This window comes from Sus scrofa, chromosome 5 (assembly GCF_054392235.1).
Source record: "Sus scrofa isolate SSC_HxYL_T2T_F1_AM1 chromosome 5, Sscrofa_HxYL_maternal_Yorkshire_Landrace_v2.0, whole genome shotgun sequence".
Classification (NCBI taxonomy): domain Eukaryota; kingdom Metazoa; phylum Chordata; class Mammalia; order Artiodactyla; family Suidae; genus Sus; species Sus scrofa.
The window spans coordinates 20,816,062-20,843,686 of NC_139387.1; the positions used below are offsets into that span (position 1 = coordinate 20,816,062).

The following is a 27,625-nucleotide window of genomic DNA, read 5'->3' on the forward strand; positions in this document are numbered from 1 at the left end:
AGTAGATGAGGGAACTAAACATTTTCTGCCTCTTATTCTTTTGTGTTATGTGGATTTATTAAAATAAGCATGAGCTAAACTTTTAATTATTTATTCCTGGTGATCTCCTGTTAGTTTTGACTGTTCTATGACAATCTTAAGAGCACAAAGATTTGCTGACAATTGCTCCAAAAATGGGAGTGTTCAGGGAAATAAAATCTGTATACCAAAAGTGGCTGAGAATTCTTGTCTTCTTTCATAATTTTTTTTTCTTTTGGTATCTCCTTTAATTCTCCTAAACTCACAACCTTACAGCACTACAGAAGCTGGGACCTAAACGGAATTAACATTTCCTTCCATCAAGTGCACTAATGCATTATCCATCTTTGGCAGAATCCCTTCCTAATAGCTAAAGTTGGAAACAGAATTTTTTGTCTTTTTAGGGCTGCACTTGCAGCATATGGAGGTTCGCAGGCTAGGGGTCCAATCCGAGCTGTAGCCACTGGCCTACACCACAGCCACGCCAGATCCGAGCCGCATCTGGGACCTACAGACCTACACCACAGCTCAAAGCAACACCGGATCCTCAGCCTGCAGAGCAAGGCCAGGGATCGAACCCGCAACCTCCTGGTTCCTAGTCAGTTTGTTTCTGCTGTGCCACGACGGGAACTCCCGCAAACAGAATTTAAAGAAAGGCTCAAGAAGAGTTCCAGTTGTGGCTCAGCAATAACGAACCCTACTAGTGTCCATGAGGATGTGGGTTTGATTCCTGGCCTCCCTGAGTAGGTTCCCTACTGTGGCTGTGGCTTAGGCTGGCAGCTATGACTCTGATTAGACCCCTTGCCTGGGAACTTCCATGTACCGCAGGTGCAGCCCTAAAAAACAAAAAAGAAAGGCTCAGGTTCCCATGCTCCTAACGTAGCTGGGCCCAAGGGCCACCCTGCATCGCCAAGTCTCCAACAAAGACTACAGTCTACTTCCTACTGAGGGGTAGTTCTATGGCTTTTTCCAGGCAAGAAGGCCAATGTTAGAGGCTGGACCGTTTGGAATAAAGGTGGAAGCGGTATAAAGAAACCAGATTGACTTCGGGCGCTCGGATCATACTAGGGCATCCCTTCTCAGATTGGGGTTGAGAGTACTCAACAAAAACGTGCAAAAAAAGTTAACTCCCCTCTCTGCTGACGAGGCGGCCCTCAGAATATGCAGACCTGGGCCTGATGGAAGGCTCAGGGAAAGATGACCTGGACCAAGTTACGCGAAAAGACCTGGCACGAACTATTCTGGCTCTATTTGTGGTTCCAGGCTTAGACGCGATAGGGAGAATAACTGCGAGGAAGGGAGAGTGATGACGCTTCTTCCAGAAGTCTTAACCAGCTCATCCAGCAACACCCCTCAGGGAACACTCAGCGAACCAACATTTCACGGCCCTCGCGCCTGCCCTCAATCAAGATGGCCGCCGCGGCGCGCCCACACAACGGCGCACGCGCCGTACCTCTGCTCCGCCTTCTTCCCGTCCTTCTGAGCGCCGGTACCGCCCACTCACCAGCTGCACTCCCTCCGTGCGCCCTCAGCTTCACCCCCTTTTCTGGGTGCCCCCGCCCGTCCAGACTCCCGAGGCGGAAGTGGATAGTGCTGCTCAGCGGAGAGGCCGAGGGGGGGAGGGGGAAGTGCTTCCGGGGAAACGGGCCCCGGGTTGGTGTTTGTAAACTTGCCTCGGTCCCGGCGGGGACAGCGGTGGCCACGGGGTTGGCACGGCGTGCTGGGGCCTGGAGGAGGCGCCGCGCGGCTGGGGAGACAGTGGAAGGCCGCGCCTGGCAGGTAAGAGCACGCCCCGGGGAGCGCAACGTCGTCCGGGTAGACGGCAGCGCTTCAGCAGCTCGCAGGCCGTGGGGCGCCGCGCGGGAAGGGGGAGGGGAAGGGAGGAGGGGCGCGTGGCGAAGGGAGGGGGCTCACGGGGAGAGCTAGGACCGCGCGCGCTCCGCGGTCCGGCCGCGTCCCCGGTCGGGCAGTGGGGGCTTGCTCGGAAGGGACGCGGGCGCGAGCACGCACCTTGCGCGCTCCTCGGCTGTCTTCTTCGGGTGCGTGCGGCGGGCGCAGCGGCTGGCTGGCTGGCTGGCTGGCTGGCGGGAGGGAGGGAGGGAAGGTGGGTGGGAACGCTCAGCGCTGGGCTTCGCCTCCTTGCTTTCCACCTCCGCAGCGAGTTTACGTACCTTGGGGGGGGACTCGGAGAACACGCACGTGTGGGCCTGCCCTGGCGCGAACTGCCGTTCCGGTTTCTGCCTGCTTGCCAAGGGCCCAGCCATAGGCCTTGAGCTTTTCTCTACCCTACTTCTGATCGCCTTAATAGAGTGCGAGCTTCGCGGGCCGGCCCACTGGACACAAAAGCCCCAAAGGGCCGCCGCCCCCTTCTTCCCGTCCAAAAATGACAAATCCAAGCAGTTGGCCGGGTGCAGTTCCTTCACCAGAGGCCCCAGTTACATTTGCTCCTGTTGGCTATCCGGAGACCAGTTTCTTATGACCCAGAAAGAAAAACTGCTTGACTGATGTCTTCCTTTTTTTGAGTTGCACAAAGAGCGCCTGGCAAAAGTTCAGCCCACGACTGGTGGTATGGGCCCGTGGATGTTGCACCTAACAGCCCTATCTCCCTTTTCGGTTTTAGGTTTGTGAAACAGATGTGAATTTCATCCAGGGAATTCAGCTGGAAAACCAAGACTGGCAGACTCTTTTTCTTCAGACAATAGGCAGGAACCAGGCAGAGACCAGGGATTCTTGGAACATCTATCTTCCCTTTGGAGGACACTAAATTCTATGTGAAGACAAAGGCAGTTCAATATGGCAGCAGGACTGAAGGGACACGAAGGAGTTGTTACAGGGATTTGGTGACAGTTCTTCAAACAACAGTGTCTTAAAGAAAGGTGGATCAAGAAGCTCCTGAACTTTTGTGTTGCATTAAGTGAGAAATCAGCATGGCTCAGGTAAAAAGCTCTAGAGTCCTCCTCCTTCAAGATCTCTGGGAAGCGTGTTTGCAGTTTCACTCTTGAATGCTGCCTTAGTCAACATATTGACCAACACAGTGAGCCAAGCTCTGTATTAAGCACCAGGGGGAGATCTAGAGGAAGGAAAGGAGACAGGCCACAGCCCCTGCCTTCAGGGAGCTTCCAGTCAAATGAAGGAGGTAGGCTATACTGCATCACAGGCCCTGATGGGACATTTGCAAAGCAGCATGTACTCAGTGTACACTTGGTGCATTAACTGCTGAGGGGCGTGAGGGAGTGAACAGTCTGGTGAAAGCTTCATTTGTCTTTATCAACAGGAGTTTATTGAGCTCCCTTTTTATGCAAGGCATTGTACTGGGGAGACAAAGATGAATAAAACTGTCCCTGTCCCCAGCAAGCTTCCAGGCTAGTTGGGTTGGGGGTGGGGGGAGATGAAGACATAGTCTGTCATTTGTCTTTATATTCCCAACACCTTGCGAAGTGGCTGGCTGGTAGTACAGGCTCAATGAGTCTGTTGATTGAAGGAATGTGCAGTCATAGAGGTAGGGAATGTGCATTGCAGAGGAGGGAATGATCTTTCTGCCTCGATGAAAAAACAGTTGAAGCTTGAAGGATGCATAGGATTTTGCTAAATAAACAACCAGAACAGGGTATTCAGACAAGGAGAACTGCATGGGCAAAGCTTAGAGGCATGGGCACACGTGGTAAGGTTGGGAGTATTGTAGATGGTTTGCCAGTTAAGGAGGAAAGCATTTAAATGGGGGCTCGTTAGGGGAATATGGGAATGTTAGGGTGAGGGAGGTGTTTCCTGGAGAAGGAAGCGGAGTGTGCCTTGAGGGCCTTTTATGCCTTACTGAGAATTAGACTTTATTCTATAGGGAAAGGGAACGCTCTGAAGAATGTTAGGCAGCAGAGTGATATCAGATCGGTGTGTTTGTATTTGGAAGGTAATTGTCACTGTGAGGATACAGGATGGATTGGAGAGAAAGGATGACTTGATAGTTCATTGTTGTCATCTGAGTAGAAAAGCTATATGCAGGCATTCCCAGAGCTTGTCCCAGCTTCCTTCCAGGGACCCTTCCCTACCAATCTCACCGGGATGGCAGCCTGATTACGGTTTAATTGGCTTTTTTCCAGCTGCACGCATAGCTTCCTCCTTTCCATGCCGAGTAGGAGCCCTTCGGTTTCTTCTTCCTTTGTTTGCAACCCACTCCACAGTATTGTGTTCACTTTTGCTCTGACTGAACAAATTGCTAACTTTGTACAGGGCACTGCTGAGCATTTTATATCTTGGCTTAACTGTCATCAGCCCTGTGAGGTTGAATACCATGATAAATATTTTGCATTTAGGGCAACTGAGACTTAAAGAGGTGGGGTCACTTGCCCAGCATTGTACAATTATCAACAGAATTTTTTTTACTTCTGGACCTTTCAGTCCAAAGCCCTTGGGGGGAGGGGGGCATCCCAGGATATACGGATTACGTGAAAGGAATTTCTGTATAAATTGCTTGTGGAAGTTGGCTGACCAAGTCTTTCTTAAAGACGTTTCTCCAGTACAAAGCGCAGGTGTCTAGTGCTGGCGAAATAAAGTCAGTTTGAAGAATATAGCAGTGAAAAGGGAGACTCTTCCCAAATATCCCTTTCTTAGGTAATCTTTAAACTTTATGTAGAGCAGAGAATGTGAAAAAATACGGAGATGCACATATATAAATGGCCTAGGGGGGAGTGGAGGGGCACAAGAGAAATTGTATATTCAACCCCAGAATCTTCCCCGGTGGTTTAATTTTTTTATCTTTTATAACAACACTTAGGGAATTTAAAATCTAAGGGGAGAAATGATCCAATTTTACTGATAAACATGTTCGTGGGACCTGATGGGATCGTTTTGGGCACCAGTGAGGTGTGCCCGTTAGAAGTAGACTCTGTGAGGCTGAATGCCACTGAGAGAGGAAGAAGGAAGTTCGTCTAGAAATGTCCCACTTTGGTGGCTCAAGAGGATGGAACCACATGCCCACATAGAGGCTTAGGACTACTTCAGAGGGATATGTAGACCCGCTCTTCTCAGCACAGTGCTAATGACAGAATTGTCCAGAACATTTGATTATTTACTTGGTCTGTATCTAAATGCTGACAGATGACAAAATGAGTGACTAGTTCCTGGTGAGATGAGGACTCTGGAAGGAAGCGGGGTTTTGTGGTGAGGAGGGACACTCCCTAGAGAGGAGCAGCGTGGCAGTAGCCAGGGGTGAAAGGTAGTGCTCCAGAGGGTGGCAGCCTGTCTTTGCCTGCCCCGCCAGGTGACCTGACACCTCATCTCCTTTCAACTTAGGCAAGTCTCCTGGCTTGTGAAGGCCTAGCAGGTGTGAGTTTGGTTCCCACTGCAGCCAGCAAGAAGATGATGCTGAGCCAGATTGCCAGCAAGCAGGCCGAGAATGGAGAGCGGGCGGGTAGCCCTGATGTGCTGAGGTGCTCGAGTCAGGTACATACAGCACTTGAGTCCATTGCGGCACCTGGGGGTCGGGTGGCCCGAGCTCTCTGCCAGGAGATGCCAAGTTTGGCTTCCTCAGTGCTTCTGTTTAGGGAAATGGGGAAAGGGGGTCCAGCTGGGGAGTGAGTGAATGGGGGTATTTGAGAGGAGACAGAAAAGGAAGGTCTTTTCTGTTCTGCAGCCCCTCGAAGCCAGAGGCCTTGGAGAGGAAATGGAGGAGTACTTTCCCTAAACCTTTGGGGCAGGTGGTTTGCTCTCATTTATAAGTTGTTTCAAAGCTGCTTTTGGCCTCTCCTGAGACGGACCGTGAATTTAGATTTGATTTGTGTTCAAAGGGCCACCGAAAAGAGAGTGATAAGTCCCGGAGCCGCAAAGACGATGACAGCTTGACTGAGGCCTCTCATTCAAAAAAGACTGTTAAAAAGGCAGGTAATGGGGTAACCCCCAAACCGTAGGAAGTCCTCCTCTTTCCTCCCTCTCTGTCTCAAACCGTAGCTCCCCCTAGATGCGTGGCGCACTCATGGCCGTGAGTGTGTCCCCCTGATTCCATCCAGAGACCTCTGTGGTAGTTGATCTCTGCCCTCTGTGGAACATCCTTGGTGAGGGAAGGAGAGTCAGGGGAGCATGAGATCGTGAGGCAAAGGGCAGGCAGACTCCTGCTCAAGTCACTTCCGCATGTTGGGATTGACGAGGCAGACGGCTTACCCACCGCACCTCCCTCCTCAGAGGGCTGTGGGAGATGACAGTATCAGGTTACTTTGTCCAGCAGTTGGAAATAGATCCACAGGAGAATGGGGGCAGGAAGGGGGCAGAGGGGTGGCCTCATGACATGCCTGACTCTTGCCTCCAGGTGGTGGTAGTGGAGCAAAATGGTTCTTTTCAAGTAAAGATTCCCAAAAATTTTGTTTGTGAACACTGCTTTGGAGCCTTTAGGAGCAGTTACCACCTCAAGAGGCACATCCTTATTCATACTGGTAAGTCTTTTGCTCCCATTCAAAGGTGCAGAAGAGTCTATAGTTTGTATTATCTTTGTGTGTAGCTCTTATTGGGTTTATTTTAAGGGCAAGTATTTGAAATAGTGGAAGAAGGTGGGTGAATGAGACAGAGAGATTGTATGTATCTAGGGTCACTGAGACCAGCAGTTCTGGGGACCCTTTTCCCATTACATGTCTTCACGCTGCCAAAAGTTAAAAATTTCTGGAGAAACACCTGGAACGAGGTCCTTGCCGTGTATACCTCCCACTGTTAGCTTCTCTCTCCACCTGGGCCAGGTGAGAAGCCCTTCGAGTGTGATATATGTGATATGCGCTTCATCCAGAAGTACCACCTGGAGCGTCACAAGCGTGTACACAGTGGGGAGAAGCCCTACCAGTGTGAACGGTGTCACCAGGTAAGCTCACGTGTCATCCACTCACAGCCAGACACAGACTTTCTTCCCTGAGAACTAGGCCCGCCCCTACTCCCTGCCTGGCTTGCAAGGGGCCACCAAGCATTCCCAGCCAGGATGGAGTCAGTACCTGGGGTGAGGAAACTCCCTCTGGCCTTATGCCGCTTGTCATGGAGATGGGCCATTAGAATGATTGTAATAATAGCATTTCTTCCGAGTACTTACTCTGTGCCAGGCACGTTGAGAGCGTATTTGACCTTGTTTTGTTTAACCTTCACATTAACTCCATGAGATAGCTGTGTTGCCTTATTTCACCCATGGGGAAATCAAGATTCAGAGACGTTGAGTTTCCCAAGGACACAGGAGATCGGGGGCAGAGTCAGATTCAGTCGAACTTTAGAGCAGGTGCACTTTGGAGGAAGAGATATCATCTCTGCCCTTGGGGGTCAGTATCTGATCTGTTTAGAATGTAAGAGCCAGGACCAAAACAAGACAAGAACAAGAGATGAGAAATGATAACAACCGACACTTCCTGGACTTTGCTGGGTCTCAAGCTTTGCTCCATATGCTCTCATGTGGAATCTGCAGACACTAGAATGGAAGCTCCGTGAGTCAGAGGCTTTGTCCCTCTGGTTCTCCTCTCTTGTCCTCAGCCCTAAGAACTGTACTTGCCTTGAGTTAGAGACTCAACAAACACGTGATGGGAATGAAGCCACTCCGGGAGTAGGTACCTTTAGCCCCGTTTTACACAGCTGTCAGATAACTTGCCCAAGGTCGCACAGCTACTAAGCACTAGAGGGAGAATTCAGACTTCAGAGCTTGCGTTCTTCACTCCCGCGCACTTTGCAGTCTGTGTATGCGCTGGGGCGTGTGGAGTGGTGCGTGTATCTCTCCTGTGTGAGGAAGACAGCTCTAGCCGATAGGTAACTGAGTTTCTCTTCTCGGCACTTAACCCTCCCTTTCTTCGCAGTGTTTTTCTCGGACAGATCGATTACTCAGACACAAACGGATGTGCCAAGGGTGCCAGTCCAAGACTTCCGATGGGCAGTTTTCTCTATAAGCGCAAGGGGCCCCAGGTGGTGGGAGTGATCAGCAGAATCTACCGAAGAGCGCACCCCCTCTGGTCTGATGGTCCCACCACCACCCCATCTGTACCTGTTCCCCTCCTGGAGGAGTGGACCCAGGAGACCGGAAGAGTGCATCAGGGGACAGCAGGCCCCAGAGCGTCAGCTCTGTAAATAGTCTGAGACTATGAGTATCTCGGGGAAGTTCCTACAGCATTCCCGGGTAGGGAAGCTAGTCCCTGGACCCTTGGCTGAGGTCATAGGTGGGGATTCAAGGTACAGGACCAAGACTGAAGTGTGGCTCCCGCAACCTTGGACCCCAGCTGGCAGCTGAAATGGAAAAGACTGGGGAGAGGGATTTGTTTGTTCTGTTCTTGTTTTTGTTTATCCAAAAGCAATTTCAGCAGGTGCACTGTGGAAACAGGTAGTATGGAGGTATAGAGTCCTGGTCAAAGCAGGGACTGGCTGCTCCAGCCCTCCCCCGAAATTGAGTTTTTAGTTGCAGTTGATCCTCAATGTTCCATAGCCCTGGACCTCACCTCCTGTTTGAAGGAGAATAGGAGCAGGGATGGCAGCTGAGCTTCCTTTGGCCTCTGTGTACACTGTAGGGACAAAAGAAAGAACAGTGGGAGGAGCAGAGAAGGACTGGATCCAAAAAGAGTGGACAGGTACCTCTCGTTTCCTTCGGGGAAGAGCGAGAGTTGCAGCTACGGTGTTGTACCGGCCCACGCCACACTGGTACCTAGGGGGTCAGCTCAAGTGCCTTCTGGAGGAAACTTGGGTGAGAGCGGCCCGTGAAACCCCTTTCCTTTCTCTCTTTGGGCAGCTGGTCTTGGGGATAGTTTTTGGCTACCTCGCTGATGTGGACTCCTAAGCCAGACAGAGGTGTTGAGCAGGGGGTCGTGGCCGTCAGAGTGGGTTCTGTCCTTGTGTCCCCTTAGGAACCACCCAGGCTGGTCCCAAGCTGGGTAACAGCTGTTGATGCAGCAAAGGAAGTTGGTGTCCCCTGACGTGGCTGTTGAGTCATGTGAGCTGTTCTCCTGCCCAAGTCCCGTCACTGTATCTGGGTAGAGCAGATAGGGGTCTGGCCTTTGGTCCCAAAGAGCAAGATCTTGGCTTCCTCCTTGATGGCCATCCCTACCTGACAAAGAATTGCGGGGGGGTGGGGGCGCTGCAGAGAAAAAACTGAGGGAGAGACCTAACATAGGTGTGATTCTTAAGTCTGTTCTCTGCTCCTCTCTGCTCCCAGCGCCACCACCCGATATCCACCACCCCCCCCAGAAAGTGATCAGTGTGTGTGTGTGTGTGTGTGTGTGTGTGTGTGTGTAGTATGTGAGTGTTGATGTTTGTATGCTTGGAGGTGGCATATTATTGAGCCAAACCCTTCTCCAGCCCTCAACTCAGGGGAGGATGAGCATGAAACAGCCTCTCCTCAGCCCCCTCAGCCTGAAGGGTGCTTGAGGTCCCAGCAGGAGCTGAAGAGCTCAATTCAGGGGACTGGAGGGCTTTGTTTTGGAGGTGTTGTGTTGTGTTTTGTTTTTTTAATTCAACAGACTGCTGGTTAGGATGTTTCTGACCCAAACCAGGGCTTGTGAATATGAATTTTCTAAAGTGAAATAAAAACCCTCTTTCCTCCTGCTTAGGAAAGGATCCTGTGGGAGGTTCTGGGGTTTGGTGGACCCCCCAGGTTGTGACCTGCCCTGACCTACTGGGCTGGGGGGTAGTTATGGAGTAATCATGGAAACTCGGTGAACCTGACCAAGCTGTCAGTGGGGATCTGAGCTAGCATTCTCCAGGAGGTGTGGTTTCATTTCCCAGAAAGTGGAGGGAATGGCAGCAGCAAACTCCCAGCTGTTGCCTGTTCTGGAGGAAATAACAGGTTCGGGGGTGGTCTCCATACCTCTGAGGTGCGAGGATTTTGGGGGGAAGAAAGAAAGGAGGCCTGGCACCTTAGCCGTCTTCCCTGACAGCATCCAAGATCCTGTTGGGGAGACGCTGGGGGATGTCTTTGCCGCCTGTGCTCCTCTAATTTTATGCTGGCACTCCAGAAACTAGACCACAAGTCCTTGAACCTGCCCGTGGTCCCTGCAAGTGGGGCGTCTTTCTGCATGTGAGCCAGCCCCTTCCCTGTTAGAGGGTTCTACTGGGGGCTGGGATTGGTCTAGGATACCTTTAGAAAAACTGTCCTTTCACGAGTGCTTTGGAAAATGGGAAGCTTCCCTCCCTGCCACCTGTGGCTAACCTGTCTAGAGTTGAGATGGGTTTGGGGGAATGCGTGGAGAATCACGTGAGTGCTCTGTGCCCCTGCGTGTGCGAATATGTGCTTAGGTCAAAATGTGCCCTGGCCCCCTACAGGCCTCTGCTTCCTGCCTGGGTGGACAGGAGAGAGAGAACTTCAAAGCATATGTGCAAAGAGCCATACCAGAACCACCCCTGCCAAGGACTGGGTGCGGGGAAACTCAGGAGCAGGTGGTTAGCTCAGTTGTCCAGGTGCTGATGTTCTGGGGTCATGACTATGCGAGGAGAGAGGAGCAGAGAAGCAAAAGGAGTGACTTAGTGCCCAGGGGGCTTAGGAGTCCCACTTAACACCCCAGGGAAATCGCAGACTGAGACCGCTGCGAAGGCTCCTGGGTCCAATGTCCCACCCCTCCTCTGCTGGGGCAGGGGTGGGGGGTTCTAGCACTGGAAAGAAGCCTCAGGTGTGTCCGGAGTGGAGGGAAAGGGAAACAGGGCCGGCTCTCGGAGATGGGATGTGGGATTCAGGGACCTGGGAAAAAGTAGCGCCAGTTCCTGGGTGGGCTGCTGTACCAGGCCCCACCAGCCCTGCCCTTCCCAGCACCCCCAGTCTTTTCCGTCCGCCCCCCCCAACAGCCTCTTGTTGTCACTTAGCTACTGATTGTGCCCCATGGCTTGATTTTGGAGGGTTAAATGAGGTGTGGTGTGGAGTCCCCCACAACTTTTAACCCTCTCCCCAGATGTTCTTTGCCTCTGTGTGGCCCTGGGGCTTTTATCTTAACAATCCCTCCTACCCTTCTTCTCTTTTTTTTTAATATACTTATTTTGCTATTGGGGGAGGGGAATATTAAATGAACAAGATCACTTTTAAATGGTAGTTTTTATAAGATGTTATAAACTTGTATCTTTTTACCATTAAAGTGCAGTGTATGTTCCTTCGTGATATATTTAGGATATTTAAATAAAAAGAAAATGGGGCTTTTGTACATACTATCTCCTCTTTGGGAAGACTACCTTGGGAGAAGCTTTTTCACTGGGGCCAGAGTCGTTTTCCTTTTTCTCCACCGAATGTAACCAACCACCCCACAACTTCCAGCACCCTGGAAGCTCCCCTTCTCTGCGGAGGAGCAACAAGGAAGTAAAAACAGGGTATCGCTTCCGAAGAAGAGGGGGAACAAAAAAGCCTGCACAGCAGGGCAGAAGGAGGTTGGACATCAGCAAAGGCCGTGTTTCTGCAGGTGTGGTCTGTATCCCAGCCCAGCCTGCTGCTCGCCTGGCAGCACCTACTGCCTGATCGGCTCTTCAAGTTGGAGAACCTCTCCCTGCCCTCAGGTGGCAGGAGGAAGCGTGCACGTGAGCTTTCCCGAGGCCCTGGCTCCCCAGCCAGCGTTGGCCTTGGGATAGAACGAGCCTTGACAGCCTGTGCTCTGAGGTAAGACACTTTATTGTACACCCGGGTGGGGTAGCCCCCGCTCTGAGGTAGGGAAGCGAGGCTGCCGCGGGAGGCAGCCCTCCTGGGTGTCACGCTTGAGAATGAAGTACGTGGTAGTCACTCAGCAGTGGATTCGCCCCCTACCAAGCTGCTGCCTGGTAGACCCCGCACGCCCAATGTCTCCATCCCAGAGAAGAGCCCTGCGGTGTGTCCCTCCGCACTTCAGAGAGTGGGACTGTCTGCCTGCTGAAAGCGAGGGTTGACAGTGGTCGTGATGGCGCTTTTGTAGAGAGGATTTTTGTCCTGGGGAAGGAAGTCGGAAATGAGAAGGGAAAGTTCTAGGACTCTTCTTATCTAGGCCTCAAAGGCCAGCCTAGAACTTGAGCAGGACTCCAGCAGCTGATGGAAGTTAGCAGAGGAACCGAGACATATGAGCGCAGAGGCAACACAGACCCAGTGAGGAGGCGGGGCCTTGGCGGGATGGGCGGGGCCTGTGAGGGGGCGGGGCAGGACGGTGAGGCGGAAAGTAAAGCCCCCCTAACCAGAGGAAGCAAGGAAAACCCCGCCCAGGCGACTAGGAGGCCTTCACCTGCTTCCATTTGAGCTGCTGCTGTTCCTTTTCGAAACGTCTGTATTCCCGGCGGTCATAGATTTCCACTGAGAGCCGATAAGCCAGGACCAGCCCTAGGCCCACCGCCACGATGCCCCCCACGCAGCTCAGCACAATGATTTGGGTGTGATCCGCTCCTTCTGTGGGGAAGAAACAGCAGACTTCTTGGGGCTGGAGACTAGGGATTGCTCACCAGTCTGCCCTCAATGTGTCCAGCCCCATCCAACCTCCCCAGCCCTGCCTGTCACTGAAAACAAAGGGAACCCCACAGGCTAAAAAGTCACCCCAGTACTCAGGGCCTTAGCTTGTCCACTTGGTCCAGCACCTGCACTTTTGCCTGGATTAGTAGCTCTGCTTCAAGCCCCAGTCTGGTTTCCCATTATCTTTACCTCCAGAGTTCTGAGGCCCTTACCTATCAGACTTCCCCATCTGGCATGTCCACAGCATCCCTGCCCACTTACTCTCTGGGGGTCTCACTCTCAGCATGACCATGCTTCCAGCCTCATCCTCTATCAGGAAGAAGAAGAGCTGGTTGTCCTGGGTCCTCTCTTTGCACCAGCTGTCATCCAGGATAGGGGCCAAGGCCAGAGTCACGTTGGCACGGGCACAGTCCACGCTGCAATTCGTTGCCAGAGGACCAGTCCCAAAGGCCTTACACTCTGCGCAGTCCCTGTCCAGCGGGTGACAATAAGTTACCCGCTAGGCAGTTGTAACCCAAACCATATGCAGAAAAAGCAGGCAGGTGGGAGGGGCTCAGTGAGCCCTGTGCCCCTGTTCCCAAAGTGCAAGGCCTGAGGGTTCACCTGTGTCTCTCGCATGGCGTCTTGCAACCTGAGCACTGATCACACAGAGCACCATAATAGCCGGCAAAGCATTCACAGCGGTTGCACTTGCAGTGTCCATGCCCATTGCAGAGCCCTCCCTCAGGACTGACACAGCCGTCCATGTCTCCACTGCATTCGCATGCTCTGCCCGTACGGTTGGCATGACAGTGACACACCCCACATTGGCAGTGACCAAAACCTGAGGCAGAGCCACATCCAGGGTGATGACCATATTTCCCACATGCAATTGACACCACGTGCCACCACAAGCCGCCTAGAGCTGACCTGTTCCCGTGCATCCAGTTCCCTCTCAAATGAGCCAGACCCCCTCCAACCACTTTGATTCCTGCCATTAGTGCCTCAAAGTTCCTAGACCCTAAATTTTCTTGGGGGAGCCCACTCTGACCCCACACTTTTCCCCAAAGTCTCCAGGTACCTCCACAGAGGATGCCCTCATGTCGCTCACAGCTGGCATCATCACACTCGCACAGACGTCCAGAGCTCTGTCCACTGCAGGTGCAGCGTCCACACTGGCACCGTCCCCTCCCGCTGCACAGAGGTCCTGTGCCATTGGAGGCCCGGCACCCAGATTCCAGATCCGGGGAGGACAGTTCAGCCTCAGAGCACTCACAGAGTCGACCCAGACGGCCGGGGACACAGCTGAGAGCAGACAGCCAGAAAGGCGAAAGGGCAGTCAGATAGTCTGACCATCGCTCGACCTGTCTTTCCCAGAACCCTCTAAACCCGAGATCTCGCGAGAGTTGGAGGGTGAGGCGTGGCTGACAGGGGCCTGGCGTCTATAAAGGAGCACCGAGCACGAGAGGGGCAGAGGGGGTTCTAGTAGATGGAGGGTTTGGCGTATCCGGGACGCTTCAGGAGGTGAAAATCAGGGTGGCATCTTGGGATATCTGTGAAAAAGACGCCTAGAGACGCCAGTGAGAGGATGGGGCTGGCGGTTGGTGGGGAGCCACGTGGGTGAAGGGAAGCGAGAGGCCCTCACCTGCACACCCCACATTGTAGGTGCCCCAAGCCATCACTGCAATGAGGAGCCTGGAGCTGAGTGTCATTGCAATTACAATCGCACAGTGTGTGCAGCTCCACAGTCAGCTCCTCCGAGAAGCCACGGGCTCGGAACCTCAGCAGATGGGGCTCTGTGAGGCAGTGGGTTGCTTGGAGAGTAACCAGAAAATTCACCTGAGGACAGAGTAGGCAGAAGTCAGACTAAGATCACATGTGTTACTGTGTACACAGAGGGACACGCATGCACCAAACCCTGCTGGTCATCTAGAATCTGATTCCTTAGTAAATGAAGAGATGAAGTTGTGCCAATACAATCCTCTAGAAACGACTAGAGGAAGCTGCTCATTAAAGCGCCTCAGCAAGAATTGGTGGAGGGCTACCCCAGGCTTTTTTTTTTTTTTTTCAGGGCCGCACCCACAGCATATGGAGGTTCCCAGGCTAGGAGTGGAATCAGAGCTACAGCTGCCGGCCTGCACCACAGCCACAGCAACACTGGATCCAAGCCGCATCTGTGACCTACACCACAGCTCACATCAACACTGAATCCTTAACCCACTGAGCTAGACCAAGGATCAAACCCATGTCCTCATGGGTACTAGTCAAGTTCATTAACCACTGCGCCACGACGGGAACTCCTACCCCATACTTTTTATATTGTTTCCTGGGCCTGTCCCAGGTCTCCTCCTGCCTGCCTGCTCAATATCCCACTCCCAGCCCCCCCACCCTTCCTTCTCACCGTCTGGTTGATTCGGACATGGTTGCACTGGCCCCGGTCGCCAGTCTCCCCCTGTCTCTTCTCAGGATCCCCACACTGGGACTCGTAAGAGATGTGGACCCCAGAAGGGAGTAGAGCGTGTTCATGTTCAAGGGTCACAGTGGACGACAGCCTCTGTGGAAAAAGAGTAACCCCCACCGGAAGGCAGGACTGCAACCCCGCCTCGGGCCCTCTCCACCTGTGCCAAATTCTTCCAGAGTCCTGCCCTCAGCCCACCTGGGGGCTCCTTCTATTCTGCCCAGTCAGGAGGAGTTTCTGCAGAAAGGACCTGTGATAACCTGGAGTGGGAACACAGGAGCATTTCGATGCAGCTGCAGCGAGAGCCCACTGGGGATCAGGGGCTGGCCAGGCACTGTAAACATGCAGTGACTACGTTTTTCAAACCCCAAATCGGGACATGTAACCTGTGTATATACAAGGTCTAAGGGCAGATTCTTGGGGAGTTCCCTGGTGGCTCTGTGGGTTAAGAATCCCATGTTGTTGCTGTTGTGGCTGAGGTCACTGGTTTGGTGCGGATTCAATCCCTGACCCAGGAACTTCCACATGCCATGGGCACAGCCAAAAATTTAAAAAAAAAAAAAGGCAGATTCTTTCACTTGAGTTTGTCCTGGGAAATTTGATATTGCCTCAGATTTTCTCACCATGGATTTAGAACATGGTCCCTGTCATCAAGTCTAGTGGCAGAGATAAGAACTAAGCCCAGGAAATAAAAATTTTTATCGTTTCTTTCTTTATTTTTTTTTTTTTGTATTTTTGTCTTTTTTAGGGCCTCACCCACGGCATGTGGAGGTTCCCAGGCTAGGGGTCTAATCGGCGCTGTAGCCTCTGGCCTACACCACAGCCACAGCAACACCAGATCCGAGCCGCATCTTCGACCTACACCACAGCTCACAGCAACACCAGATCCTTAACCCACTGAGTGAGGCCAGGGATCGAACCCATAACCTCGGATTTGTTTCCACTGCACCACAACGGGAACTCTTTTTTTTTTTTTTTGGATATGCAAGAAATAGATTTATTAAGATAGGACACTTGTGAGAGATGCAAGCAGGCAGGCACGGAAGCTCTGCCTATCGTTTCTTCTACCTGTAAAATTCTATGGTTGCTGTGAAGAACACCTCTGAATTATTTATAAGCTTAGTGAAGACAGTCTCCAGATGTCACACCCTTTATGTACAGACTGGGGGACAAGTGCCAGGCTTCCATCTGTTATCTGTGGGACCTTGGACAAGTCACTTAGCCTCCCTGTGTCTGTATCCCCATCGATAAGATAGGAATAATAGTTTCCAAGCAGGAGGTTTAGTGGTGTACATGAGACAGTACAGAATGTGTGAACTCAGGACAGTGCTTGGCATGAAATAAAAGCTCAATCCATGTCAATTCCCTTCCTCACCTAGAGCAGGGCTCCATGACCTGCACAAATCAGGCACTTAGATTTATTTTTTCCTTTTTTTTTTTTTTTTTTTTTTGGTCTTTTTGCCATTTCTTGGGCCGCTCCTACGGTATATGGAGGTTCCCAGGCTAGGGGTCGAATCGGAGCTGTAGCTGCCAGCCTATGCCAGAGCCACAGCAACGCAGGATCCGAGCCACGTCTGCGATCTACACCACAGCTCACGGCAACGCCAGATCCTTAACCCACTGAGCAAGGCCAGGGATCGAACCCACAACCTCATGGTTCCTAGTCAGATTCGTTAACCACTGCGCCACAACGGGAACTCGACACTTAGATTTATGAGTGCGAGACCATTGAGCTATCAATGACAGCCAAATGCAAACTGGAGGTAGGACCTGAGGAGTGGCACTCTAAAAAGTGAGCCCCCCCCCAGTTCTGCCACTGCACCTGAGGGTCCCTCTCCACCTTTCCCCAGTGCCCACCCTCCCCCCACCACCCCGGCTACTCACATTATAAGCATCCATGATGAGCTGCACCACATTGCTGGAGTCCTCACTCAGCTCCCCCACTGCGGACTTAGGAATCAGCTTACTCAGCTCCTGCAACAGAGGAATAGAGGGAAATGGTGGGTCCACACCTCCTGGGAAATGGCCTTCTGGGGGTTCTGGAAGGAGGGCATATGGCAGGAGGAGGAAAGTGAGAAAGGCTTGGGGTTGGAGGGTTTGGCAAACAGACAGCTCTTACCTGGTAGACAGGCAATGTGGCACTGGTGACAGCAAAGATGGGCTGGATGTTTGCCGCAGAGAGGGCCTGGGCTACCTGACCCACGGAGGGGTAGTCCTGGAGCAGGGAGTGGGAACAAGGTGAGCACCCCAGGTCACCCTCACAACGCCCCAGGTGCCCCAGAAAATCCAGGAAGCAGGGGTCCACCAGCTAGAGGAGGGAAGGGCTAGAGAGTTGAGTGGCTAAAGTTTGTCTGAGGGAGGAACTGCTGGGGAAGAGGGCAGGGTGGTCACTGGTAAGGACAGTGAGGCGGGGGCAGCGGGGGGGTTCCTGAAGGTGCGGCTCCTATGGGGAGGGACAAAGTGAGGGTGGGGACTCACAAACTCTGGGCTGCGACTGTAGAGGCCATCGCTGTCCAAGTGGCAGTGCCCATCGCTGGGCATGAAAATGCCACCCAACTTCCCATCCCCAGCGGTGTGGAATGTGTCATCAGAAGTGAACACCAGTAGCCGGGACACATTTCTCCAGCCAATCTGCTCCTGGGGTGGGGTGGGGGTGGGTAGGCTGTGCACCTGGGCATGGCTGACCCGTGAGCCACCCCAGCCAGTTCTATGAGCCAGGGATTTGGCCAGCCTCATTCTGAATCCCCCTGTCTCCAGCTCCCCCAAACAGAGTAGCTGCTAGTGGAGGCTTTCTTGGGACCCAGAAAAACACGCCTCTTCCTCAAGATGTGTTACGAATCCACCATGAAATGATTAAAAGAAATTCGCAAACTACAGAGACTATGATACAAAGAGCACCTCCTAGAATTGTGCCCTGCACAACCAAAGGTGGCCCCAAGCAGCTCTTCAGTCACAGAACCCTGTCCTGCCCCCTCACCTGGCAGAGGGCAGCCTGCAGAATGGCATCGAAGCCACCTTCGGGGGAGTCCAGGTTGCCAGACACACTCTGGCGCCCCACTTCCTGCTCGAAGGCCTTAGCATCCCCTGTGAGGGACAGCACGTGGCGAAAGCTGAAGGGCGGCTGGCAGCGCTCCAGTCGGGTGGGACAGGGGTGGCGAAGCTTGGAGGGCACTGTGCTCACGAAGGGCAGCACTGTTTTGTCCACAAAGGAGCCAAAGCCTGGGGAGGGAAGGCACGAAGGCGGTGCCAGGAGTGACTAGACAGCAGTGGGACGAGGGGACCACTGTTGAGGACCCAGGAGGGGAGTCTATGGGGGGAGTTTGTGGGAATCGGGGGTGCAGGCCATTCCTAGAGGAAGTGATGGGAGAGGTGCTCCTGGAGGGCAGGAACCCAGGATCCAGCAGCGGCCAAGAGGTGAGACTACGGGCGGCTCAGGGGAGTGGGGATAGTGATGAGCAGGATGAGGAGAAGGACACAGAGGTGGGCAGGCAGGGGTTTCCCAAAGGCTGGAGAAGAAGGCACAGCTGTGCCGTGTTCCAGCAACACAAGAAGGAAGGGATCTTTTTCTTTTTTTCCTTTTCTGGTCGCCCTAGGGCATACGGAATTCCCAGGCCTGCGATCAGAGCCTAGCCACAGTTGGGACCTAAGCCGCAGCAGCAACAACACTGGATCCTTAATTCACTGTGCCAGGCATAGGATGGAACCTATGTCCCAGGGCTCCCAAGACTCCGCCCATCCCTTTGCGCCACAGAGGGAACTCCAGATGGAGGGGATCTTGAACAGGGGGAGGATGAGCAGAAAATAGTTGGTGGGATAATAGCATTTAGACCTTATCCAGGAGACACAGGTCTGAGACAGTGGCATCATGGCAGTGTCTGACCCTGGGAGCTGTTGGAACACAGTCTCTCCAGACACTGGGGCCTCAGTTGCCCTTCGTGTAAAATGAGTGGTCCTACTGGACAGTCTCTTAAACGCCCTCCAGCTCTGACCTAGAAAATAGATGCCTTTGGAGAGAGATATCAGGAACCCGCGGCCTGGCCAAGTCTGCTAAAAATCAGGAGAGGGTAAGCGGGGCCCTTGCGAGTCCTGGATGTTGGCAGAGCCTACGGCGGTGGTTGGTTAGAGGCAGGGGACGGGCAGGTGCAGGGCAGCGCTTCACTCGCTTGCTCCGCTCACCGATGCGCACAGAGTGGGTGACCTCCTGCAGTCGCACCAGCAGCGCGTGCCCCAGCTGACGCACGCGCTCCAGGTCATCCTTCATGGAGTAGCTCAGATCCATAAGGTAGTACAGGTCCACCGGGTATCCCTCGGCTCGGCGGAAGCGGACCCGGAGCTGCTGGGGCTCCCCTAGGGGAGGCGGTGGGGGGCGGTCAGCGGGGCGCCGTGGAATCCCAGCCCAACCCCAGCTCCGCTGCCGTCACTGGCTAACTCACCAAGTCGCAGTGTGACCCGGACCCGCTGCGGCGCCAGCTGGGTGGCCCCCTCGCCGCGGGTGTCCTGGCTGAGCGGCTCGTCCTGCAGCACCTCCTGCCGGCCACGGGGCTCCTCCAGCTCCTCGGGAGGACAGCCCCGGGCCAGCAGTTCCTCTCGGCTGGCGCAGCGCCGCGCCTCCGCCTCCCCGGACGCAGTGAAGTTCTGCACGGCAAGGGAAGGAGCATCGGGACCCTAGGTCCCCATCCCCACCCCCACCCCTCAGCCCTACTCCCAGAAGCACCCCATCCCCCCGGCCACTTCCAAGTCCTCCCCTCTCTGTCCACTCCCTGCGCCCCTCTGATTCCCTCCCCTCCCTTCCTTCCACAGCCACCCTTGAGCCACGTCCTTTCTTCCTCATCAAAACCCACTTCCTAGCGCACCCCCTTCTCCCCCCCTTATCTCAACACCCCCTTTACCCCATCCCTACCTCCCCCGGCCCCCTAGTGCCGCAGGCTTCCTGTTTGAGATCTCAGGGACCTCACTACCACTAAAAAGGAGGAGCCTGAGATCCCAGTCCAACCTCCTCCGCGCGCTCAGGCCAAAATGGGAAGGGGGTCAGATGAATTTCTTGGGAAGAGGAAAGACAGGGCCCGAAGAGGAGACCCCCTCCCTCCTCAACGTGCCTGGTACCCCTGATGCTTCACAGCCAGTCGCAGGGGAAGGAAATGGTTAGAGCAGCTTGTCAGCTGGTCAGGGTGCCAGCCTCTGGTCTAGGGATTGGAGGAGACAGACATATACCCAGCTGTCCCAAGAGCCCCCACCTGGCATCTCTGGCCTGGCATCTGGCTCTCTGCCTCCTCCTAACTCGGAGTCTCCCCCTTCCTGTCCTCCCAGACTCACTATGCACCTTTTCTCTGGACCCACTCAGCTCTGTAGCTCTGCCCCCAAGTGAGTTTGCTCTCACTTCTTATCTAATTCGCCTTCTTCCTGCGAGAGATACAGTTCTGCGCGCTCGCGCGCACACACACACACACACACACACACACACACACACACCCAGACCCAGGTCAGGCATCCCTCATGCTCTGCCACACCATGAGCTCTGTTTCTTTAAAGCATAAACAAAGAAAACAGCCTTGTTTGACCAGCCAGGGAGACACTTGATCCTCAGCATCCTTCTTACCACTTAAGTAGCTCAAGCCTTTCCCTCAAAGCCCACAGGCTTCCAGCTCCTTCCTTTCTTCCCTGCGAGTCACAGGCTGCTGCATACCCAGGAACACACCCCCGCCCCCAACATAGATTCAGACACCCAGCCACACACCTTCTGCAGAGGACTGACCCCAGCATGATGCTATTTGGAGATGGAGCCTTTGAGAAGAAATCAGGGTTAGATGAGGTCATGAGGAGAGAATCCTCATGAGAGGATTAGAAGAGACACCAAGAGAGCTTGTCCACAGCCCATCTGCAAGCCAGGAAGAGAGCTCTTACCAGGAATCAGCCAGCACCTTGACCTTGGATTTCACATCTTTCAGAACAAACTAATAAATAGATTCCTGTTGCTTAAACTCCTTAGTCTATGGTATTTTGTTATGGAAACCCAAGCTGACAAATACAAGTGTATTTCACATGTGCACGCAAACAGAAGTTCCCTCTCCCTGTGCACAAGCATGAGTTCCAATAAGAACATACTTCCTCCAAATGCATGGTCACAAGTCTTCTCCATATATACACAAATACGCAGATACAGACATAAAGTATATGCACAGGAAACTTGCGTGCATGTATATGCACACACACACACACACAATCACACACAACCACACAACACACAGTCCCATGTACACACACTTGGGCATGCACAGGACTGCAGAGGGTACCCAGAAAGTCATATATGTGCCCACACAATCACACATGTATCCAGGCGGCACACACACACACACACACACACAGACGGTTCAAAGGCCACAGGCCCATCTTTACCAGTTGCTTGCACCACGCGCAGCTTGGGTGTGAGAGGATGCATTTCTGGCAGGAGGGAGCTGGCTGGCAGGACCCTGGTAGGGACAGATCAGGACTCCCCCGTTGTGTGGCCTCCTGTGGGGATGAGGTCTTGGCGTCCAGCTCACTCTCGCCTCTGCTCAGGGCCAGCAGGAAAACCAGGACAATTGACAAAGCCACCATGGTCTGTAATAGAAGATAGAGGGGCACATGTTTGTCCTTAGGGAGGGGCCCCATGCTCTCGACCCTCTAAACTTAGCCTGTGGTTGTTGCTCTCAAAATTCTGCCCTAATTCTTTATCTCCCCCCATAGTTTCAGTTCCCCTTGTGGATTCAGCAGTTTCTTCAATGTGACAGGGAGGGGCAGGTACCAGGCTGGGATAGGGGTCTTGGAGAAGACCTGTCCCTACTGTGTGCAGATGTCACAAGACCTGAGTAGGAAAAATGGCCTAATCAGAAGTCTGGAGGGAGTTCCCGTCGTGGCTCAGTGGTTAACGTATCCGACTAGGAACCATGAAGTTGCAGGTTCAATCCCTGGCCTCGCTCAGTGGGTTAAGGATCCAGTGTTGCCATGAGCTGTGGTGTAGGTCGCAGATGCAGCTCCGATCCTGTGTTGCTGTGGCTCTGGCATAGGCTGGCGGCTACAGCTCTGATTTGACCCCTAGCCTGGGAACCTCCATAGGTGTGAGGTGTGGCCCTAGAAAAGGCCAAAAAAAAAAAAAAAATCTGAGCATTCTCATGTGGTGAAATGGGTTAAGGATCTGGTGTTGTCACTGTAGCTGCTTGTGTCACTGCTGTGGTGTGGGTTCAATCCCGGACCCAGGAACTTCCACATGCTATGGTCACAGCCAAATATATATATATACAATCCACTGCCATGCTTCAGAATCAAAAAGTTAAATCCTAAAATTCTTAGGAATTGATGAATAGCTGAAAAAAATCCTAAAAAAGAACTCACACTTCTTGGAGGACTCACACTTCTCACTTTCAAAACTTACTACAAATCTGCAGTAATCAAGACAGTATGGTATTGCCATAAGGATAGGCATATCGATCAGTGGAATAGAATTGAGTCCAGAAAAAAATCCATCCTTTTATGACCAATTGCTTTTCAACAAAGATGCCAAATCATTCCATAAGGAAAGAACATTCTTCAACATTGTGCTGGGATGAGTGGCTATCCACATGGAAAAGAATGAAGTTGGACTCCTACTGCACAACATATATAAAAGTCAGAGTTCCCATCATGGCGCAGTGGTTAACAAATCTGACTAGGAACCATGAGGTTGCAGGTTCGATCTCTGGCCTCACTCAGCGGGTTAAGGATCCGGCATTGCCATGAGCTGTGGTGTAGGTCGCAGACGCAGCTCGGATCCTGCGTTGCTGTGGCTCTGGCTACAGCTCTGATTAGACCCCTGGCCTGGGAACCTCTATATCCTGCAAATCACATATCTGTTAAGTATCCAAAATATTTTTTTAAAAAAAGCTCTTTACAGCCAAAACTGGCACACAACATTATGTCAGTTATACTTCAATTAAAAAAATTTTTTTAAACTCTTACCAAAAAAACAAAAAACATCTTCTTATAACTCAGCAGCAGAAAGAGAAACAACCCTATTTTAAAATGGGCAAAGGACTTAAATAGACATTTCTTTAAAGAACGTAGACAAGTGGCTAACAACAGATAAAAAGATGCTCGACCAAATTAGTCATCAGGAAATGCAAATCAAAACCACAGTGAGAGACTACTTCGCACCGGCTTGGATGGCCCAAATCAAAAAAACAGAAAATAAGCGTTGATGAGGATAAGGAGAAAATAGAACCTTCAAACATATGTAAAATAGTACAACCACTGTGGAAAACAGTTTGGTGATTCTTTAAGAAGTTAAAACACAGGATTACCCTGGGACTTGACGATTTCACCCGTAGGTTTATCCCTAAGAGAACTGAAAAAGGGTGTGTAGACAAACACAAACTTGCCCAAGAATGTTCATCACAGTACCATTCACAGCAGCGAAAATGTAGAAACAACCCAAATGCCCATCACCTGCTAACTGGATGAATAAAATGAGGCATATCCACACCATGAAATATTATTTGGCCATAAAAAGGAATGAAGTAGTCATATGTACTACAGTGTGGATGAACCTTGAAAACAGGCTAAAGGAACCAGACCAGTCACCAAAGACTACATATTGTTCAATGCAATTTATGTGAAAGAACCCGCCTGGACAACTCCATGGAGATGGAAAGTCGATTCGTAGTTGCCAAGAGCTGGTGAGGAAGGGAAGATGGGGAGTGGCTGCTTAATGGGCAGTTTCCTTTTGGGGTAAGAAAAATTTCTGGAACTAGATCGTGGTTATGGTTGCACAACATGGCGAATGTCCTAAATGCCACTGAATTGTACGCTTAAAATGGTTAAAATGATACACTGGATGTATATGTCATCACAATCAAAAAAAAAAAAAATCAGAAAGTGAGAAATCTCCCACGCTCCTATCCGATATACTCCAAATAAATAACCTTTATTTATTATTATCTTCTATTGCTTAGGATCTTTCTAGAGATTTTTAGTGCACATACAAACTAATATGAACACTTATATCCTGGACTTCCCTGGTGGCTCAGCAGGTTAAGGATCTGGCATTATCCCTGCTGTGGCGAGGGCTTGATCCCCCACTGGGGAACTTCCACATGCTGTGGGTAAGGCCAAAAAAAATAAAAAAGAACATATATATTCTCTTCAAATGATAGAATTCTACAAGTGATAGAATACTTAATATCCAGTATTATGTCTTTTTTTTTTTTTTTTTTTTTTTTAGGGCTGCACTTGTGGCACGTGAAGGTTCCCAGGCTAGGGGTCTAATCGGAGCTACAGTTGCCGGTCTACACCACAGCCCCAGCAACGCCGGATCCAAGCCACGTCTGCCACCTACACCACAGCTCACAGCAACACTGGATCCTTAACCCACTGAGATGAGGCCAGGGATGGAACCTGTAACCTCATGGTTCCTAGTCAGATGCATTGCTGCTGCACCATGAACTCCCGCCTTTTTTTTTTTTTTTTTTTTTTTTTAACGTTTTACTTGCTTTAACTGCTTCTTTTCTTGGAAGTTCCTGCTACCGAAGAAAATGAAAATGAGGAACACCCTTGTTCATCTTTACAGCCACATTTCCATTGCATGGATGTACTTAGTCTCTCATGGTGGGAATTTACGTCGTTTCTAATTTGTTCACAATTGTAAACAATAAAAATCATGTATTTATCATTTCTCATGCATGCAGGTTGTAGGGTAAAGCCCTGGAAGAGGATGTGCAGAGTTACTCAATAGGTATCATTTATAATATCGGCATGTGGTGCCTACATAACCCCCTGAGGGTCTGTGCCAGTTCACATCTCCAGCGGCGGTGAATTTGAAAGACCAGCTCACTCCTTGTCGGGAGCATCTGGGCTGAGACGCAGTACCAGATGCTCTGTGCGGAGTGTGGGGAAGGGTGGAGTACCAAGCCTCTGACCACCCCCATCCTGCTCCCCACCACCTGCGGCCTCAGGCGGAGGGAGTAGATATATAATTAACAAAGCCTCCACCCTCCAATGAGAGGCGGCCCAGGGCCCAGCCTTGGTGTAACCTCAAGCCCCACTCACTCTGCACGCCTGTGGTGGGGAGGCTGGGGATGCTGCAGCACAAAGCCCAGCTTGGACTCATCTCTCATAGGTGGGGCTCCGGGCCACCCTGGTTCCCCAGGATAGAACAGTCCCAAGGAGAGCAAAGGAGTGGCTCATCTCCCCTAAAGGGGTCCCTTGGACCCTCCTCCCCTAACCCCTTCTCCCCTTCTTGGGATACCTGACCTGCCAGCAATTTCTTTTAATCTTCAATCTGTCTTTCTCTGTCTCTGTCTCTTCTTCCTCTTAAAAAATCTGATTACATCCCTTGGCCTCTTCTCCATTTATTCACAGTTCTTTGTTTTACTTTTTTGTTGTTGCTGTGTGTGTGTATGTGTTTTTGTTTTTTTTGGTTTTTTTTTTTTTTTTTTTTTTTGGTCTTTCTGTCTTTTCTAGGGCCGCACCCAAGGCATATGGAGGTTCCTAGGCTAGGGGTCTAATTGGAGCTTTAGCCACCGGCCTACACCAGAGCCACAGCAAAAACGCCAGATCCGAGCTGCGTCTGCAACCTACACCACAGCTCACAGCAATGCTGGATCCTTAACCCACTGAGCGAGGCCAGGGATCGAACCTGCCATCTCATGGTTCCGAGTCAGATTCGTTAACCACAGAGCCATGACGGGAACTTGAGTTCTTTGTTTTTCTTCCTTTTCCCCTCTGATCCTAGCCATAGAATGGCAGAACCTTCTCTTTCAACCCCCCTTTTTTTGCAACGGGAAACCCAGAGTGGGTAAGTGACTTGTCCAAGGTCCTCCAGTGACCTTGAGCTGAGCAGGGACTGACATAGGCCAGACCTCTTGCTTGGCTGCTTTCCTCCCCATCCAACCCAGGCACCATCTTCATGGAAAATTGTGCCTTCTCCCCACCAGCCCCTGTGGGCTCTAGCTCCTCGCCTTTCTCCTTCCTCGAGGTCTTGGCCAGTTTTTCCTTCCCTCCCTCTGGGGTTGACAATTTTCCTGGACTTCATTCTGACTTCAGTACACACCCTAAAGCCCCCTCAGCTGCTGAGAAACAGAATGTCTTCCGGACCCATCCAGATCTTTCAAGTCAGACGGCATCCTCTGCTGCCCACCCAGAATCACAAGGAGGGGGCAGAACCAAGCCTCTGAGCCACGGTCTCCCAGGAGTGTGGGCTCTGTGACCAAGGTGCCGACGGAATGGAGGTCTGAGCCAAGCACCAGGCAATAGGCAGCTGGGGAGTAATATTGGGAGACCCTTACCTTGTAATCCTTGGCACCGGGGCAGCAGGCAAATGCTGGGCAGCAGGCAAATGCTAGCACTCAGGCATCCCCTTCCTCCTTTTCCTCTCTCCAGTGGGAAACGAATGTAAAAGAGATGGGAGGGGGGAGCAGAGGCTGGGGGGAGGCGCGGGAGGGGGAGTGCTTCTGAGGAAGGAACAGAGACAGGAGATCTTGGGATGCAGAAAGGACTTCAGAGGCTTTCTCCAGACTCAACGGAGTGTCTTCAGGTGAGAGCCCTCTTCCCAGGAGGGTGGGACCAGGTGGGGCCTGGCTGGGAAGGAGAGGAGGCAGGAGGGCTTAGGCCCTGGTACTCACAGGTGGATGAGGAGCAGCCCTTCCTCCAGTGGTAGCGGCAGCCTTTGTGTACTGATCTGGGAGGCTGCAGAGGAGGAAGTGACACGCCCCGGGTGGGGGAGACTGGAGGGTGGTGGGGGTGACTGATCTAGAAGGTGGAGCAGATAAGGGTGAAACTGGGCCGAGGGAGTTGAAGATACAGGTGTCTGGAAGAAGGAAGCAAGGAAGCTCATCTGCGGAGCCCCTGTTATGTGCCAGGTGCATCGAAATGTTAGAATTAATCGTCACAACAATTTTCGGACATAGGTGTGAACCTCCTCGCAGCCCCCTGATTTTACAGACGTAGAGGTTTAGCAATACGAAGAATTTTGCCCAAGGTCACATAGGCAGCAATTAGCTGGTCTGGATTTAAATCGAGGTCTGCCTGCCTCCCAAATTGATAGTATCTCCACTTCCTCATATAGGACCGTGATAAGGAAGAAAAAATTTGGAGGCAAGAAGTCCTGTGGCGGGAGGTTAGCGACTATTGTTCATTCTGAAAACCACTGTCTTGCAACGGGTGCTCAGCTCTGTGGGCTCTGGGGCCAAAGGCCCCAAGTTCCAATCCTGGCTCTGTTACTCATGGGTAGTGGGGACCTAGTCAGTTGCTTACCGTGCCTGTGGCTCTTTTCTCATCGGTCAAGTGGCACTCATAGGATGGTTGTGAGAAGTAAATGAGGGAATTTGTACTGATTGCTTAGAGGAGAACGTGGCACTTACGAAGGGTTCAATAAGTCAGTCGGTGGACGAGAAGTAATGGGGGCGGGAGACTTTGAGGGAATCAAGGTCCAGACAACTGGAAAGTTGGAGAGACAGGCCCAGGGCCAGGCTCAGAGAACGCGATTGGGGAGCCAAGGAGCCAGAACGGTAGTGGACCCCAAGACAGGGGTGGAGGCGGCAAACTGGCTGAAGCTGAGCACCGGTCTGGCAGCTGGAGTGGGTCAGGGAGAAGGCCCACAGGGCCAAGGGGTTGAGGCCCACACTTGACCACAGGGAGTTTTGGAAAGGAACTGGATGTGATGGCTGTGTCCACAGGTCTGTCTTCCCTGCTAAGAGGCCAAGGCGCCCTGTCCCCCAGCAGGTGTTCAGGGCCCATCATATGGGGTGTAGGAGGGTAGCTGCTGGAGGAGCCCCTGGAGAGAAGGGGGT

The 27,625-nt window shown here is 52.1% G+C and overlaps 3 protein-coding genes across 31 annotated transcripts in view; 1 reads left to right on the plus strand and 2 right to left on the minus strand.

Annotated features, from left to right (window-relative positions):
• Positions 1-2,359, minus strand: part of CSAD (cysteine sulfinic acid decarboxylase) — a 30,894-nt gene extending 28,535 nt beyond the window's left edge. For 9 of the 19 annotated variants that reach the window (XR_014803250.1, XR_014803256.1, XR_014803254.1 and 6 more), the window contains exons 1-2: positions 2,190-2,359; positions 2,029-2,095 (exon numbers count right to left, since the gene is read on the minus strand). Coding sequence is in view for 6 of the 19 variants with exons in the window: in XM_021091704.2 (XP_020947363.1) it covers positions 2,029-2,095; positions 2,190-2,282 (160 nt within the window). In the remaining 13 variants the exon portion in view is untranslated. Of the gene's footprint in view, positions 1-1,691; positions 2,108-2,189 lie in introns of those variants that run through there. The other 10 variants (XR_014803252.1, XM_084955753.1, XM_021091705.2 and 7 more) reach the window with 4 other exon arrangements.
• ZNF740 (zinc finger protein 740) lies at positions 1,633-11,135 on the plus strand. Of its 8 annotated transcripts, none has more exons than XM_021091710.2 (7): positions 1,633-1,797; positions 2,639-3,154; positions 5,305-5,454; positions 5,799-5,888; positions 6,314-6,437; positions 6,735-6,853; positions 7,821-11,135. In XM_021091710.2, exons 2-7 carry the CDS (start codon positions 3,146-3,148, stop codon positions 7,908-7,910), a joined length of 582 nt encoding a protein of 193 aa, XP_020947369.1. In that variant the 5' UTR covers positions 1,633-1,797; positions 2,639-3,145; the 3' UTR covers positions 7,911-11,135. The 8 variants fall into 8 exon arrangements, with proteins under 8 accessions (XP_020947369.1, XP_020947368.1, XP_084811885.1 ...); XM_021091709.2 differs by having other exon boundaries at positions 2,639-2,954; XM_084955757.1 differs by lacking the exon at positions 1,633-1,797 and adding an exon at positions 1,916-2,057.
• A 440-nt stretch (positions 11,136-11,575) lies between these two features.
• On the minus strand, positions 11,576-26,508 carry ITGB7 (integrin subunit beta 7). Of its 4 annotated transcripts, XM_003355416.6 has the most exons (16): positions 26,459-26,508; positions 26,123-26,287; positions 21,222-21,425; positions 19,262-19,463; positions 19,005-19,175; positions 17,806-18,047; positions 17,307-17,465; positions 16,948-17,043; positions 16,713-16,802; positions 14,772-14,924; positions 14,016-14,209; positions 13,452-13,675; positions 12,995-13,214; positions 12,653-12,861; positions 12,171-12,331; positions 11,576-11,884 (listed from the first exon to the last, which is right to left on the minus strand). In XM_003355416.6, the coding sequence occupies exons 3-16, from the start codon at positions 21,420-21,422 to the stop codon at positions 11,804-11,806; spliced, it is 2,403 nt and encodes an 800-aa protein (XP_003355464.3). In that variant the 5' UTR covers positions 21,423-21,425; positions 26,123-26,287; positions 26,459-26,508; the 3' UTR covers positions 11,576-11,803. The 4 variants fall into 4 exon arrangements, with proteins under 4 accessions (XP_003355464.3, XP_005652617.2, XP_084811875.1 ...); XM_005652560.4 differs by having other exon boundaries at positions 26,123-26,508; XM_084955749.1 differs by lacking the exons at positions 21,222-21,425; positions 26,123-26,287; positions 26,459-26,508 and adding an exon at positions 19,709-20,609 and having other exon boundaries at positions 19,262-19,611.
• Between the last annotated feature and the right edge of the window lie 1,117 nt (positions 26,509-27,625).

What these genes read in the sequence shown, in the direction of transcription:
- ITGB7 (XM_003355416.6), bottom strand. Translation starts at nt 21,422, where the DNA reads ATGGTGGCTTTGTCAATTGTCCTGGTTTTCCTGCTGGCCCTGAGCAGA. An exon ending in ATGTCCGAATCAACCAGACG is followed by an intron (nt 14,210 to 14,771) that starts GTGAGAAGGAAG and finishes CTCTGTCCTCAG; the next exon opens with GTGAATTTTCTGGTTACTCT. An exon ending in AGCAGCTCAAATGGAAGCAG is followed by an intron (nt 11,885 to 12,170) that starts GTGAAGGCCTCC and finishes TTCCTTCCCCAG; the next exon opens with GACAAAAATCCTCTCTACAA.
- ZNF740 (XM_021091710.2), top strand. An exon ending in CAAAAAAGACTGTTAAAAAG is followed by an intron (nt 5,889 to 6,313) that starts GCAGGTAATGGG and finishes TCTTGCCTCCAG; the next exon opens with GTGGTGGTAGTGGAGCAAAA. An exon ending in AGTGTGAACGGTGTCACCAG is followed by an intron (nt 6,854 to 7,820) that starts GTAAGCTCACGT and finishes CTTTCTTCGCAG; the next exon opens with TGTTTTTCTCGGACAGATCG.